This window comes from Xyrauchen texanus, chromosome 50 (genome assembly GCF_025860055.1).
Source record: "Xyrauchen texanus isolate HMW12.3.18 chromosome 50, RBS_HiC_50CHRs, whole genome shotgun sequence".
In the NCBI taxonomy this organism is placed as follows: Eukaryota; Metazoa; Chordata; class Actinopteri; order Cypriniformes; family Catostomidae; genus Xyrauchen; species Xyrauchen texanus.
In genome coordinates, this window is record NC_068325.1 from 393,364 (window position 1) to 411,188 (window position 17,825).

Consider the following 17,825-nt stretch of genomic DNA (forward strand, 5'->3'; position numbering starts at 1 on the left):
CTCACCTCCTTCCTCAGCACACTAAAGTTTTCAGCCGTTTCAATTCGAAATAATTTAAGTTCCTTCAATATTTGTGAAGTAATATCGGGGCTACCAGCGCCCTTTCCCTCCAGGCAGGTTTGGTTTGCTGGCACGATATCCGACAACTCGCCTCGTCTTAAATTTGGTTTTGGTATTTTTAGGCACTGTTTTTTTCCTTTAAATATTAACTTGATAGTTCAAGTCATAATACACTTTTTCTAAGTCCACAAGCAGTAGTCAATCTTTAAAATTTAAGCTTTTGTTTGTCAGACGTTACACCCTGGTATCGGCTGTTCGGCCATCTTGGCAAAATAAGATGGCCGAACTATGATCAAGGACTGAGTCCATCAAAAGATTAAAGTCTCCTCCCAATATTATATCATGAGGGGTGCTAACAGCTTGCAATAGACAAGCAATAGACATTAGCACTGAACCCATACTACACCAGACTCAAGCTTCATGATAACAGCGAAATACCACATTGTTTTTTATTCAGTACAGTTGTATGTCGAGAAGCAATATCTCACAGACAGCAGTGGTATTCGGCTGAACTCTGTGGTGAAGTAGCTCAGACTATGAGCACACTCCAGTGCTGTTCACACAGAAGGAACACAACACACTGGAATCGAACGCAAGGATCTCAAGACGCACAATTGCAAGTTGAACAATCTTTCCTGACAAAGCATTTAAACAACACTTAATTTGAGAAACACTTATAAGAGAGCAAGATGTAATGGCCAAAGACCTCCAGCAAATGTAAGGGGCTGTTCACAAGTATGTGATTGATCTGAAGTATGTGCAAGTATGTGATTGATCTGAAGTCAACGTTTTACAGTGAGGAAAAAAAATTATCATCATTGAAATCAGATGCATTTCTGATTTGTTTATACTTTTCTCTCAGCTGCATGATACGAATTTGCTTTCTCACGTCACTAATATGCAACTTAGCTGGCTAATGAATGCATAAATGTGACCAGCTAGATATAAACTAATGCAAATAGATGGTAACAATTGTGATATTTAAACATTTGGGTAAGACTTGAGTGTATTTTTGTCACACCGCTTGAGGTTAGCTTTAATGTTAGCATGCTCGCCACCTTGTCTGTTGAGATACTGCTGTTCTCTACTAATGCAGCATCTAGTCAACAAATTAATTACTTTATAATGATATGACAACATGTATACCTTTTTGCTGGTGATATTTTAAATCAGCATCTGAAGTGTTCCGCTCCATGCGGTGTTAAGTCTTATGTGTCAAAACAAACACCACAAGGCATCAGTAAAGTTTATTTCACCTCTAGAGGCCGCTCTCATGCTGTATAACGACAGCGAACCTTCCCAACCGCTCCAGCACCAGACGCAGAAGAGAAAAACTATCGGCGTGAATTTTTGCAGATAACCGATAGTTTCTGTAATGTTATCGGTGCCGATTAATCGACAAAACCGATATATCGGTCGACCTCTAAAAGATACAGATGGAGAAAGCGAGAGCAGTTGAGACAGATCAAAGCAGAACAGTTTGATAACTCAGAGGTTTGGGATGGGAACAATATTCCCTGCAGCTAATGAACCACTCACTCACATTCATCTCAGTGCATCAAAGGCTTTTAAAGTCAGGGCACTACATTTCAAGACCCAAAGCCTACACTAAAACATAGCACTTATTTATTCAAAGACTTTAAGTGCTTTTCTCTTAGGGGAAAAAATTCTTCTGTCAAAAAGATTGCCTCTTTCTGATGGTCTGGAGTTAGTCTCACATAACCAGACCTTTGACTTAATGACAAAAGTTTGAGTCCACTTTACAGCTTATTCTGTCCAAGAACCACCCATGTAGAGAGGGCGATATAAATCGAACAATTATAGTAAAAAAAATTATGTAGGTGCCGTTTAGAAGCAGGTTAATCAAAACAATTTATACATACTAAAAGAATACATTTGAAAAGTACTAAAAATAAATGATGACGGTCTGGTAAAAAGTTCCCAAGTCAGTTTTAATGTGAAAAAAATCTTGGAATCCATTAATTTTTAATAAACATCAACCCCTGGAACATGCAAGTGCCTGAAGTTGAAGAAACACCCATATAGACATTTGTGATCAGAAATTCTCCCCGCCCAAATAGTGCTAAGTATTTTGAAACTGCTAGAACGTTGGATGATAAACAAGCTCTTAAATCATGTTTAAGTTTAATCATCTGGCAAACGCTTTTATACAAAGTGACTAGTGCACTATACATTTAATCAGTGTGTGTGTCCCCTGGGAATCAAACCCATGACCTTGACATTGCTAGTTCCATGCCAGTTGAGAGACAGGAACCACGAAAACAGCGTAGATTGTACATAGTGTCATGATGTCAAACTTCACATAGGAGAGATAAGAGAGAGAAGACTGTGTGCTAACCTTATATTTAAATGGGTTAGCAGCTACGGTTGGAGTGGCTGTGACCATTGATTCACCTGTAGGCTGTTCCATGTGAACTCAGTTCTGTTAATTCATGTAACATCTCTGACTACATGTATTCAACAAACCTTGTGTGCAGGAGACAAGAAAATTAGTAAAATTGCAGGTAACCCTACAATTTTGTTGATGATTCCAATGGGGATGGGGCATTCCAAAGCTTTGCCAAAGTGACACTCCATCATGCGAAAATGTTAGCTTTTGCTGCAACTTAGGCATCCATTGACCAATAAGAAATGTAGGCAGGGCCCAGCTTTTGCAAATCCAAACTGAGCTTAAGACTACTGTCAAACAAGCTCTCTCAAGCGTTATTGTGCCCTAATCCTTGTGCAAGTGAAATGCCCTATGCTTCAGTTTAACTGAATCTATAGATTCAGTTTAATTCAGTGTACTGTAAATACAGTTGAAGTCAGAAGTTTACATACACTTTGGTTGAAGTCATTAAAAAAATATATTTTAACCACTTCACAGATTTAATATTAGCAAACTATAGTTTTGTCAAGTCATTTAGGACATCTACTTTGTGCATGATGAGTAATTTTTCCAACAATTGTTTACAGACTGTTTCAGATTGTTTCACTTTTTATTGACTACCACCATTCCAGTAGGTCAGAAGTCTACTTACACCATGTTAACCATGCCTTTAAGCAGCTTGGAAAATTCCAGAAAGTGATGTCAAGCCTTTAGACAGTTAGCAAATTGGTTTATGATAGTAGGTTTACTGAATTGGAATTGTACCTGTGGATGTATTTTAAGGCCTACCTTAAAAAAAAAGTGTATGTAAACTTCTGACCCAGTGGGAATGTGATGAAAGAAATAAAAGCTGAAATAAATAATCATACTATTATTCTGAAATTTCACATTCTTAAAACAGTGATCCTAAGTAAGCTAAGACAGGGAACGTTTTCTATGATTAAATGTCAGGAATTGTGAAAAACTGTATTTAGCTAAGGTGTATGTATACTTCTATCTTCAACTGTATAAAGAAAACACAAATTTTGTGGTTCTAGAACAGAGCTGTACAGTGAGACAGTTTTGCTTGCAAGTGTGTGATAAGTGTAATTTCCAGCTACGAGGAGCATTGTAACAATGTTTTGCAGCACAATGACTTTTATTGTGATTAATATTTATAGTAATAAAAGTACACTCAATGAGCACTTTATTAGAAACACCTGTACACCTACTTATTCATGCGATTATCAAATCACTCAATCATGTGGCAGCAGTGCAATGCAGGAACAGGAGCTTCAACCATCAGAATAGGGGAAAAAATTTTATCTCAGTGATTGACCGTGGCATGATACTTTGTGTCAGATGGGCTGGTGTGAGTATTTCTGTAACTGCTGATCACCTGCCAAAAACAAAAAAACACCCAATTCTATGGAAGGAAACCACTTTTTATGAGAGAGGTCAACGGAGAATGGCCATGACTTGTTCGACAGACTGATGACAGAGACGCAAGAGTAGCTCAGATAACCTCTCTGTACAATTGTAGCGAGCAAAATAGCATCTCAGAATGCACAATATGTTGAACCTTGAGGTGGATGGTCTACAACAACAGAAGACCACGTCTGGCAATTTATTAGGACCATAGTCTTCCTAATAAAGAGTATATCATGTCAAATCATTAAAAATATGTTCTCAACCCTGTTCCTGGAGGCCTTCCAACACTGCATATTTGTATATCTCCCTTTTTTGACGCACCCAATTCAGGTCTTGGCATCTCCACTAATGAGCTGATGAGTTGAATCAGGCGTGTTTGATTAGGGAGATATCCAAAATGTGTAGTGTTGGGGGGCCTAGGAACAGGATTGAGAACCACTACGCTAGATGGATGCCTTTGACTGTTGCGCTGTGTCTAGCGATTTTTTTCAGCATCTTGTGCAGTAGCGATGCATTTTTTGATGCTTTGTCAATTTAAAAGTCTCTATACACCTGCGTTCACAAATACAACATTTTAATGCTCATTTTAGCAATCAAATTTGCATTTTAATCTTAAATTCAACTAATATTTATTTTCAGTTCATTAGCACCAGTTCTAACATCTAAACAAGTAAGTGTGAAGCCCTTTGCTAGAGTGTTTTGACAACACGAGAGACATAAAAGTCTAGCTCTTAAAAGTACAAACTAAAATAGTTGTCAAAATATAACTGAAGAAAAAACTTTTTTGTATGAGTTATTATACAGTGGGGTCCAAAAGTCTTTGTCCACAATGACAATCTGGGATTTTTTAAATGTAAATGTGGAAATAAAGTAAGGATTTGGGAAAAAATTTTTATATAAGAAGCCATAAATTGAAGAATAAATATTGAAGATTCTACACCATTTCTAAGATTGATTGTGTGACAGACAATGTTAACGCCTTTATACAAAAGGTAACTTCTTTGCTTCCATTAAAGCTTACAATATGCACTTTGAATCATATTCAAATCATGCTGGATAACATGGATCATGATGTTTTCCTTGTGAAGTCAATGCCAGCTCGAGTGCATGCCGTCATTAAAGCAAAAAGGGACCCATCAAATACTTTACCAATTCTAAAATGTACATTTTGTATTGAATTTGTAAATAAAATGTTTTTGTAATTAATTTAGAAGCAAACTAGAAGTATTTTTACAAGTAGTTTCAGACATTTGGATGCTGTCGAAGCCCTTATGCACATATACGTAATAGCAATGATGCACTGCCCTAAACCGTACAGTAGTTTTTTCACAGACATCACTCACTTCTTAGCAAGGTCATCTCCAGGTAGTACTGTATTCCCATCTGAGTCACTGAGTGCCCCCTCGTCCTCGTCCTCACCAACCATCCTAAGAGAGACAGAAGAGTTTTGGCCGACAGCCTGAGCGGAGAAAGACGGCATAACCTTTTCTGCAAGTTTGCAGTCATATTGAGTTGCAGCCTCAAAGTGCATCTCTTGTATTTTGAAGACACAGCAGAAACATATACAGAGATTAAAGAAACTGTTTTAACTCAATCCATACAGCCTCAGCAAGAGATCATATCAGAACAATCTTGAATGACTATAGGGGTAATTCTCCTTAAACTATGATGCAGTCATTTTTTAAATATATTACAAAAAGAAACTGTTGTACAATGATTTTTTTAAATTAAAATCAGTGAAAATTAAAGGCAGTACCAAGGGAGGGGAGTACTCTTTAAGTATGGATTTAAGCATTTGCTTTAAGTAATCGTGTGTAACAGTTTTTCATATTCTGTTTGTTTCATGAAAATAACTTGAATAATAAACCACGTCTGTTTAGAACATATGCAACTCATTATTGAGATAAACAGCTTTTAGTCTCAGTAAAGAAATATGCCTGTTATGTTCTATTCATCTATTAACATTAACAGCTGTTTATCTACTGTTATACTACAGGGCTGTTGAATGCTTGATTCTGATTGGTTGAGAACGTTCTAAGGTGTGCAATTATTTTCAGGGAAACGCACGGCTAAAGTAGTTCCAGGCAGGTCTTGACCGCATTACAGTTCCATATCACTTCGTGTAGTCAACTGTAATAACGGAAAATAGGATACATTTCATAACAAGAAGTGACAGCGACAAATCCACTTCAACTTCAAGAGGATTTGTCACCAGACACAGCAGCCCAATACGTCGTTGGATGATTTGAATTCTGTCAGCCCAATGCGCTTGATCTGCCATTTTCGATGTCTGACTTCACCATCAATGGAAACGTGCAGTTTAATTTTAATAAATAAATTCGTTCGAATTAACGAATGAATTATAACGTATGAATTAATAAATAAATTAAATAATATGGCGCACATGATTTTCTGTCTCATTATTGCAACCTCTGTCTCTCTAATAACTACACTAATAACTGCATTAGTCTGCTGTCAGTGGCTCAAACCTCCGTTACTACCTCTAAAATGGCGTTTTGGAATTAGCAACGGAGGCATGGGATTAGATGCGTAAGAAATTAGTCCTACATACAAGAGCGTTTTAATGACAAAAACTTGACAAACGTCTAGAATCACATCATCTGAACAATGTTTCGAGGTGTGGTAACTGTAGTATAAGCGGAATAATTGACTCCGGGCGTTGAATTATTAGAAAAATAATGCACACCAGGTGTAACGGCCACTCCGCTTCGCGTCGTGACCGCATTACCACCCCGGGTGTGCATTATTTTTCTAATAATTCAACGGCCCGTCGTCAATTATTCCTTACTTATACCATGGTCTGTTCAAATAATCTATTATGATTGGTTGGAATGTGTGCTGTTCAAACCGTTGAATGAACAGGTAGTTTCCGGTCAGTTTTAATCAACGTTTGATATTAATGTGCTGTTTGTAACCCTAGCAACATAACATCACAGAGCAAGCAGCGTGAGCTACAGCAATTGAAAACATTTCCTAAACATTTTCATCAGCATAGCTAATATAATGGAAATGAGAGGTTGAAATCAGGACCTATTAAATGCTTCTTTCGCTGTCCAGCAAGGCGATGCAAAAGATTTAAACTAATGTGTTGTGTAACCCACACTTACACATCACTGACTCAAACTCTGAAGAAGAGCCGTTTGTTTACAATTGCAGTTAAGCGCTACCATTCAAGGGCGATTTTCATTCATAATTCAGTCAATCGTGCAGCTTTGATGGATATCATACCGATGTCTCAGAGGTAAAAATCTGCAGGTTCCAGAGTGTTTTGAATGGTTTTCCCCTTATCATACAGTATAGTATGTATTACTTTTACTGTCACTGCCACGTTTGTAACATCCTTTTTACATTCCCCTCTACATTCTGTGGATATTATTATTTTTGGATTGTGCATTGATTGTGCACTAGAGCTGTTGGAAATAATAGTTTCAGTGATGCATCGCTATTCATGAATCTGTTCTATTCTATTCTGAATCGATTCTCAAAAAATCATTTGATTCGGAGTTCAGTTTAAATCATGGCAGAGCAGTGGTGCATGCCAAAGACAGATGTGGAAACAAAGACGTGAGTTAAATGCATACACTAAAGTCAAGTGCACAAACACGACTGTTTGCAGACCAGCTGTATCAAACACATGACCATTTGTGCCCGAATGAAAATATGATCCCGAAATTCTTTCACAAACCCACACACATAGCAACGGGAGAGTTTATTAGTGATAAGAAGCCAACAAACAAACAACATGAAAGACGATCTTGCACACATTTTGGTGCTTTTCTCTCTTTATACTGTTAAATGCTTTGTTTGGAAAATGTTAATAAAACATTGTTACATATGGTTTTCTTTTCTAAGGAACTAAATGTATTTTGACAGAAAAATATGTATAATCAAATGTCAGCACTTGATTAATCACGTTTAAATATTTTAAATCGACTGACAGTGTGGAATATTCCACACATTAAGCGACCAAAATTAAAATATAAGGAACAAAATCACTATGCGTCTTCATGTTTTGTGTCAAGTGCCGTTTCACAGGGAGATAAAGACTGGCTCATCTCAAATAAAATTGTTTTCTTTAAAAACTTTTTTTTTTTTTTTTTTTTATTTTAACTGTAAATATAAAATACAGTTTAATGGCCAGTAAGAATTATTTATGGATGGATAAATATTTTCTAATTTATTGAGAACATAAACCTGTTCTCTCTTTGAGAGGCCGTAAGCTATGGAATACTCTTCCATTTACCATTAGAAACGCCCCAATCTTGGACAGTTTTAAGAAGTTACTTAAGACTCATTAATTTAAGGTAGTCTTTTAATATTTATTAATATTAGTTTTATGTGTGGTTGCTGCTCTATGTTAGTCATTTTGTGTTTAGTCTTTTTAAATTTGTTGGTATGGTGGTTACTGTTGGCTAACTTTTTCCCCAAGGAGTACATGCGCTCCTAAATGAAAAAATGTAGGAGCACACAAAGAAATTTAGGAGCACAGTGAAAATTAAATACAGAGTTTATTAACAAACAATTTATTACATACATATTTATACTGCGTGTATGAGTGTGTGTGCGTGTACTACGGGACACACATCTGTGAACAGCACATACCTCCCAAATCACACATTGAACCCATGCCTACTAAAATCAAAGGATATCAGTTGTCCAGCTGCTTTTGTATGTTGACCGTCTGGCACACTTAGTGGTCAGACAGCGATCTCTCATTATGTCAGCAATTTGACCGATCATCTCCGCACATTGTCGTATGTGGGATTCATGTAAACTCAGTTTTTGTGGTGCAGTCTGATAAGCGACTCAGATTTGATGAAAGGTTCTTCTTCTTTCACAATGAAGTATGCAATGTTTATCTTTATTTTCAGCTGCTTCCACTTCCTCTCCTCAGACTGCAGCACTTGCCTCCTCAAGGCTGCTGACACAGAGCCTGATTGTTTCTCCTGTCTCATCCAGAGCACTGGATATGCCGCCGTGAGATGTTTCGCTACACTATCTCTTTTCAGATTAGCGATGGGCATTCCGGCTCTTTTCATAATTGGTGTTAAAACAATTCTAATTAAATTATTAAATGAAATTATACTCTACCTTAACCACAATTTATTTAAAAATGCATTGATTTGTTAAGAAAAATAATACTATTAAACATTTGCATTTAAAGTATAACTTATTGTATATAAACAAAGTGCATATAAATCTAACCATTCAAAACGAATACAATCTGAACAGAATAATAGACAGGGCCACCGCTGGCCTAATTGATGCCCTACGCGTGATATGAGCGAAGCGATCGTCAGTGTTCCGCAACTGCTTTCAGGTGCTTGAATAACGTATAGCGAGCGAGTAAGGGCAGCCGGTGGACTTTCTGGTGCCATCCTAGGGTAAGATGGTGCCCCCCTAGGGAGTTGATGCCCTACGCAAACTGCGTAGTATGCATGTACGTAGCAGCGGTACTGATAATAGAATAATGCAACATATCAAAGAAAAATAAATAATCTGCAAAACTGCAGCATCCCACAAATTGAAATAAATTAAAAAAAGAAGGATGTTATTTCACGTGTGCATTTAAAGTACAACTTTTCAATGTACATAACAAAGTGCATATAAATGTAACAATTCAAATACAATCTGATCAACATAAGTTGGCTCCGCCCTCCCTCACGCATCTTTGGTTCATTGGTTGACACTGAGTGTCTGATTGACAGGAACAACAGGTGAGGCTTTTAGTCTGAGCAGACAGTCAGAACTAATGTGTGCGCTTGAGCATTTAGGCCTATATTATTTCATTACTTTTTTTCGTTATTTTTAAATCTTTTGATTATTCGTATCTTAATTTGTTTTTAAATATTTGTATAAATAGATTCTGACCTTCCAACGTTCACCTACAAGAGCCGACTCGTTCGCAAATGACCCATTACTATTTCAGATGTGGGTTTCTTGACACGAAGGACGAGTTGCCCACCTGTTTCTGCCCTCTACAATATTTGCAGAACATGATGTTGTTTTTGAACTCTAGCCATGGGAACATTTTGAGCCAATTTGCATTGAATCTATATGTTCTCCCTCCACCAGCTACAGTGGACGTTGAAGTGACAGCTGTGGTCACGGTAGCTTTGCTCTCAGCATCCCTAACGTTAGCCGATTCAGGTAAACCTTGTGAAGAGACTTCGTTAGTTGAACCTTGCGAATCCCCCTTGCGAAATTCCTCTTTCTCCTCATCTCTTTTTCACTTAAAATAAAATGCGATGTCGCCTATACCGCTACTTTTTTCAATTGTTCACCTTTCTCTCTCTGACTGGACCGCGTCATCACAGAAAACTCTGCTTGTGGAATGTGGGTTTTGTAATTTTTAAAGAAATATCTTAAAAAGGGGTGGGGGGGTTATAAATAAAAGGTATTAATATTATTAAAGTGATTATTACACCACAAAAGGCTGCTATTTAATTAAATTAAATTTTGTTTGTATGCTACAAACAGAGTGTGCAATGCTCATGATGGTGTTTTCCATGTTTGAGTCAAGGAGTTCTGAAAGGTATGATCTCTTTGAATCTTTATTTCAGCACAACACTAGCTCCAAACATTCACAAGCACTCACATTTGAAGTGTGCAGCACATGCAAACTAAAGAATTATCTAATTAAATTGCAGCTTTTGCAGTTAAATAATCTCACTAGGACATAACGTGATTTTAATTAGTGCACTGAATCTTTACGGTTGACATTCGTACGTCAGATGGCATCAGTTTTTGGAAGCAAAGCATTTTTATGAGCATGAGTACAAGTACATGTGCACGATATCTGAGCAGTATCAGTCTTGGGACATTCCTACTAATAGCTAAATACATGTGGACATTTACAGAAGGTTGACTACCTCTATTGATTTTTGGTTTACCGTCTGCTGCTCACCTGTGGTACGGTGTGCTAGGTTCATCAATCTTCATTAACCCATAGTCCTTATCTGCTGGATGATATGTAGCCAGAATATTCATTTCATCCCATTTCTGTGACTTCTTCCTGAAAGAATGAGTCCAAACACAGAGTGCTTAGCAAACAATTATAGATGAACTATTAGCCCTCATGCAAATATTACCACTGAGATCTGTTACATTTAACCAAGGACTTGTCCCCACTTTGAAACTTCATGGTGTACTTTAAAAAAACAGAAAGTGGTATACATGGTGAAATATGTTGACAGACATATGAGCAATTTTAATAAGACTGGGAAACACACTGAGAATTAACCAATGCATCTTCCATGTATAAGCAGTATTATAATAGAAGTAATAAATGGGTGGTTACGGTCCAGCACAGCTTATATAGCACAGCTGCTTACATTATTGCTGAACTGCAGTCTATACACCATAATCCCTCCAGAAATTATATATTTTTTTTACAGTCCCACTGTGACGGCTGAAATATGTTTTGACTGTATGGACCGTCAATAATTCACTGTGCTACAGCAAAGCTAAAATATGACCTCAATCAATCGATTTCAACCATTTCCATCAAAAATCAACACCCACTCAATGCAATGGCAAAGCCACTTTACAACACAGCATTTTATTAACCTTCAAGCAGTTTAAACTCAGACACCCTGACTCTACTAAAGTAAATGATCAAAGCTTTGGAGGTCTGAACCTGTTCTTTCTAGTGCTCTATAGTGTGATTAAAATCATGTCAGTGCATTTAGTGACATGAATCCACTAGACTGGACAACTAATGCTTCTGCAGGAGCAGTTAGATGTGCCAATCCACATGGAAGAACAGTTATACAACCAGTGTTTGGAAGAGGTGCTATGATTAAATCAACTGCAGAAATCCACTCAAACCTGATGCAGGATTTCAAACATGATGATATTTATATACAGCATTTCTAAACGCCAACGCAGAGCCAAAGACACTGTTGTTTTGACAAAGATGATTATTTTAAGGAAGATGGTGGGACGAAACCAGAGCAAAAACACTGAACAAAATTTAGGGCTGGATATGGATACAGATTTTCCATTATGATTCGATTATGATTTACAAGCTCTCAATTTGATTCTGATAAAATGTGATTTGATTGGGCTTCATTTGGGTAGGTTTCAGGTATAATGAAAATTCTTACTTGCATATGAAAACATCTGAAATGATACACACCTTAATCTCATGGGGGACAACCTTTCTCAGTTCTTACCTCTAGTTTTAATCAGATGGAATAATTTAAGAATTCTTCCAACATTATGGCCTTCTGTCAATTCATCACATGCTGATTTACATTTGTTTTGTTTGTTCTCGGCAGATACCATTAACAAATACTTTAACAGGTAGATAAAAGGCAGTTCTAGAGGTCGACCGATTAATCGGCCGATTTTTTGCATTTTTTACATAATCGGCATCGGCCAATATCCACGCATATCAAGCCGATTATTAGGCAGGCGCATCTGTGGGCACGTGGAACACGTGTTCGACGCACACTGCCCCTAGAGTCATTTTCCAGCAGAGTGAGCAGACCTCATCCAGTGCCTAAGGAAGGAGCTAAGTTCCTTGGAGAAAACAGTAAGGGTTAAATTTGTATAACATCTTCAGATTTAATTAAAAACTTTTGATATGTTACTGCCAACTTCAAGAAAAACGTGACAAACACGATAGTTGACATGACGTTCGGCTACTTTGGATATTGATAGCGTAGTTGAAGTTGCATTATCACAGCAGAAGGGTTGCTATCATGTCACAATAAGGAAGCAAGAATTTTGCAATTACAGACAGTGAATCTGAGACTTTTATTTGTTCTGTTTGTGTGTCTTATATTTGAGAGGGTTGTCACTCAATGCAGAGAAATAAGTAATAAAAATATACCAACGCAGTATAGGCTATTGAAGGACTGGCTTTGGTAAGCTCGGACGTTATCGGTTCTGCTGTCGGTACTGGAGAAATTAAGAAAATACATTCTTTATTGCTATAAAGAGAAAGTTATTTTATCTCGCCAGCCATTTCTATGTATAATAATATGAAACCATTTGTCTGTGATGCAATTTAGCGATTCGCAGTGAGAGCGAGAGAGAGAGAGAGAGAGAGAGAGAGAACTCGCTCACGCGGTGCCACAGCGAGCACAAAACGAGCCCTGCTTAATGAGTGACAGAACTAAACATTCAGAATAGCCTGGTTTAGATCTGTGATTATTAGTCTGATTTTATTTTAGATTTCGCCTTCCAAAGATTATAAAAAGAATATTTATACATAAGCCGCATTCTGTCTAGCACAACTTCCTTCCCTTCACAGCGGTGCACTGACATTTCTCCTAAAACTCAAACTTAACGTCAGAATCAGCACGATCGGTGATTGTTGTAAAATGCAGTCTAGCTACTGTTGCTAAATTGCGGGACGCGTTTAATAATAAAAAGAGCGCAAAAGATACCGTTCCCAAGGCGGCGCGCGCTCCGAAACACACCGCAAAGAGACAAGCAAACTATAGGCTACTTTGGGTTTCATGTGCGTGTCTAAACGATCAAATATACACAAAAATATGTCAAAACGACCGGCTTGGAGAGTCACTTAAACACAGTTTATGTCTTAAAGGTGGGGTACGTGATTTGCAAAACGGCCGGCAGATTTTGAAAATACACAACTCTAAGGTCCTACCTTCTCTCCTCCAACGCTGGCCCTGACTCCACCCGTTCGAAAAACATGGACGCGCAATCATGCACGAGCGAAAACTCAGATGCGCAGTGTTCTAGCAGTGTTCTAGACTCACTAGTCAAACAGTGCATTCACCTGTCAGACAATTTTTCAGAGCAAATTGTTGACACAGCAGGAGGAGGGGGTCGCATACCACTCTTGAAAGGTGTAGAGCTGATTTTCTCATAACTGTAAAAAAAAAAAGAACATCGCCAGCCCTGGCGTCTGTACAGCGGTCTTCTATTCAAAACAGGATTCATAGAAATGTGGAACAACCCCACTAGCACTATAAAAGCTCTATTCTCCATACATAAATACAATCGCTTCCTGTTACTGGGTCACGAGCTTTGAGTATGCGCACTGAACAGGACACGCAGCGCCAGGGTGGTGGGGGAGGGGGCATGGTACGACCGTTTGATTGACACATTTTCTGTCCAATGATTCTAGATGGTCTTGAAAATGATTGGCTGGAGTTTTTCGAGTCCTGCCCATTCCACAGATGATTAAATTGCTTAATTTTCATTTCAGTGCTTCTAATTTACAGCCAGTAAGTGGGTTAGGAATAGGATTTCAAGTTATTTTGAAAAAATGGTCAAAAAAGAAAATCACATACCCCACCTTTAAATGGACGTAGTTATGGAAATAGTTGGGGAGAAAATATGCTGCATTAGGAGACTATTAGATCTGAACTCGGTCTTAAAGGGGAAGCTGTCTATTAAACATGTGACGATTGAGACATTACTAAGAATCAAACAACAAAAGGCAAAGAGAAAATCACTTACAGCTCTTGAATGAATAACTTCTGCATTAATAAGCATTAATCTATCTATGATAAACTATGCAGTGTTATTTTACAATTGATTACTTTATTAGATTTCTTTTTAGACCACACCTGAACAGTAATGTTAGTAGACCTTCCTGAAATTAAATCACTGTGCCTATATAACGTTTATATTTGTGTAATATATATATATATATATATATATATATATATATATATATATATATATATATATATATAAATAACAAAAAGAACCGTTAAGAATACCGTTAAAGTACCGGATCGATAAACAGTATCGGTAAGATTGTAATACCATTAAAACCTTAACGATACCATCCCTAGTTATGCCTGTGCTTCTCTTGGATGCTCTGAATATTGGATTACGTATCTGGATTGCCCCTTAATTAAAGCTGCAATTGAATCTCTACCTTCCTGTCTCGGAGCAGTTCGTAACACCTGCTTTGTTTATTTAATATATTTGTTATACATTATTTATACAATATGTTTTTACATTATACATTTCTAATTTTAAGTGTACAAGTGCAGATTGGTCAAGTGTTCAATAAATGTATTTGTTGAGAAATGTTGTCTCTCTTAAGTAATTATTTGTGTCACATTTTATCTTTCAAACAAAAGGTTCAAATAAGAGGTTAAAAACAAGCACATATCGGCCAAAATAAATCGGCAGCATTAATCGGCCATCGGCCGACCCGGATTTCAAAAGATCGGCATCAAAAAAAAACAATATCGGTCGACCTCTAGGCAGTTCACCAAAAAATTAAACTGGTCATCAACAGTCATCATACAAGTCTGTCTGAATTTCTCAGGAAATGTTTATACTTCTGCATCAAACCCCTGCTATAGGCTTCACGTAGTGGACAACGTGGTGATTTGCATTTATATTTCTGCTTTTTGTGTGTTGTGTCGTTCTGCGAGTAAACAGCCAAGTGCTAGTATGTTGAGAAATTGCCTTTATTCCTGAAATAATTATAGATTTCATAAATAAACAAAAGCGATGCAATTTGTGGATTCAAAAGTATTTCTTAAATTATTGTAGCAATAAAAACTAGTTCAAAGTATGTGTTTGCTAGTTCATACTGAGATGAAAGTTTTTTTTTTTTTTTTTTATCCCACTAAAATCATGTTAACATTAGGCAAGATGCAAGAAACATTTTCACAATTTTTTTTTAAATGTGATTACATTATCAAATGTAATCACATATTCATATCTGAATCAAGGTACTGATTATCATTGTGCCATGTCTGCCAAACATATTGAGTGGTCCAAACATCATCTGCAGCCTGAAACTGAACATTTGATAGGAAGCTATAGAATGCTCCCCAAGTAGGGAATGACTTAACCTCCAGTGTGCGGTCTATCTGCACTGGTCTCAGAACAGTTTGAAATGCACCTTATTTTCATCCTAACTCCATATAATGCCTCTGAAAGCAACATTTTTCATCTTTTGGATGAACCCTTAATTCTCAATTAGGGGTGTTGAAAATAATCGTTTCTATGATGCATCACGATGCTGATGTGGACGATTCTTCATTGAAGCAGTAATAGACCATAATCGATTTTAGCCTACTGATGTTTCTCTGACGTCATTCATTGCATACGTGCTTGTCACGCTAGCGTAAAATGGTGGGAGGAAGGAAACACAAAAGTAATAAAAAAATGCACAAACTATTTAAAAAGCTTACGTCTGGGCATATTTCGACTTTTATGAACAAACTGGTAAGCACGAACTGGATAAGACACACAGTGTGTGTAAAGCCTGTCACACACACGAATAAAACATTTAGGGAATACCACTAACTTAAGAAACAATATTAGCCGTTTTCACCCTGAGATGCCATCGCCTGCCAGTGCCAAGGCGAACCCAGCTCAGCCAAAAATATATCAAACGATATCAACTTTGCTGCCCAACTCTGAGAAAGGGAAGATTTAAGTACAGTACTTGACACTTTCATGCGCTTTTAGTATTTACTCGTTCTAAATGATCCTTTTGTCTGCTGTGTTCAGACTTAAGTTTTGTTTGATATGTGCTACATTCAGGAAGTGTACTTTCTTGCAGCAGATAAAATAAAAAGGGAGTTCATATATCTGACTGCTTGTATTCATTGACGAAAATGTAGCCATGTGCAGTAATATTGAAAATTGAGGATGCAATGCATCGTGATATGGAATCGAAAGCATGATAATCGTAATCGAATCATGAGACCAGTGAAGATTCACACCCCTATTCTCAATGTGAAAATGCATAGTAAATATATAGTAATGCAATTACGACCCATATTGTACAGTGATAACAAAATAAAATATAACAAAATGCATATTAAAATGAAGTCAAATGACCCACAGATGTGTTAATGTTGAAAGTTATTCAAAATAACTAACATACTTTAACTTTTGAGAGAATGCGGTGAAGGGTGAGGGTCGAAATCCCTTGTCTCTTCAGATATATCAATACATATATATATCCTTTTATATCAATATCTATCTATATTCTGTTGCTTAACTTCTTTAATAAAATGATGAATTAACTATATGCATGATAACATAATCAATTCTATTTTCTTATGCATAACTGAAATATACTTTGAATCATATGTGTGTTGGAATGTTAACTAGTGTCTTTTAAGGAACATTCCAGAGTCTCTCTCTCTCTGTCCTGCCCGTAGTCTGAAGGTCCTTTGGGGATAAGCTTAGCTGTGATGAGAGGGGGCAGGGAGAATGTTAAACATATGTTCTGTGTTTGATCATTACTTTTCTATGATTAAGTATATGGTTTAAAGTCCTATGTAAGAATACCTGAATAGTAGAAGTGTGATTTTCTCTTATTATTTCTTTAGGGAAGAAATGTATGTTATTTCAACCCTCTCCTCTGCCCGAGGAGTAAATATTTTATCTCTCTGTTTTGGTTCAAATGGCCTGATAATGTGTGCTCTGGCTGACTTGTGCCCAGAGAAGAACTGTCGTTCGTCAGTGTTTTGTGTGTGCGTTTGACCTTCTACCTAGGTTTTGCACCCAGGGATGCACACCAGGCCGACTCGAAGACGCCCCGCGACCATCTGCGTGGTCACTTCAGATGTAAATCTCAGGCGTGGACTACAAGTGCGCTGATTAATGTTGATAGGCCATTTAACTATCTATATGTTGTGACTTTATGTTCTTTTAGCCAATCAGGAGTAAAATAATGGAATGTATGTCCTTGCAAATGGTATAATTGATGTAAGATTTTGTGTAAGGTAGGAGTTGGCTTTCGATCTCCTCGTGAGGCTTTGCCGCTGGCTCTACCAATTTCACTGCAAACTATTCTTCAGTAAATTTTGATTCTTTAATTGAATTTCTCGACTCCTGGTTTTCTTTCTCCATATCTGGTCCGGGTCACAACTGTTATACCCCTAACAGCGGTCGCAGGTTCCACATATGTTGTTGTCATGTTTATAGTATGCACAAGATTAATAATTACATTTATAATATATGCACTGTTTTTATCTAG

The 17,825-nt window shown here is 37.2% G+C and overlaps 1 protein-coding gene across 1 annotated transcript in view; it reads right to left on the reverse strand.

Moving 5' to 3' along the window:
* The window catches only part of ppp1r2 (protein phosphatase 1, regulatory (inhibitor) subunit 2), a 40,282-nt gene that overhangs the window by 13,476 nt on the left and 8,981 nt on the right, over positions 1-17,825 (reverse strand). The window contains exons 2-3 of the mRNA XM_052124561.1: positions 10,788-10,895; positions 5,203-5,286 (exon numbers count right to left, since the gene is read on the reverse strand). Coding sequence (XP_051980521.1) covers positions 5,203-5,286; positions 10,788-10,895 — 192 coding nt within the window. The remainder of the gene's footprint in view (positions 1-5,202; positions 5,287-10,787; positions 10,896-17,825) is intronic.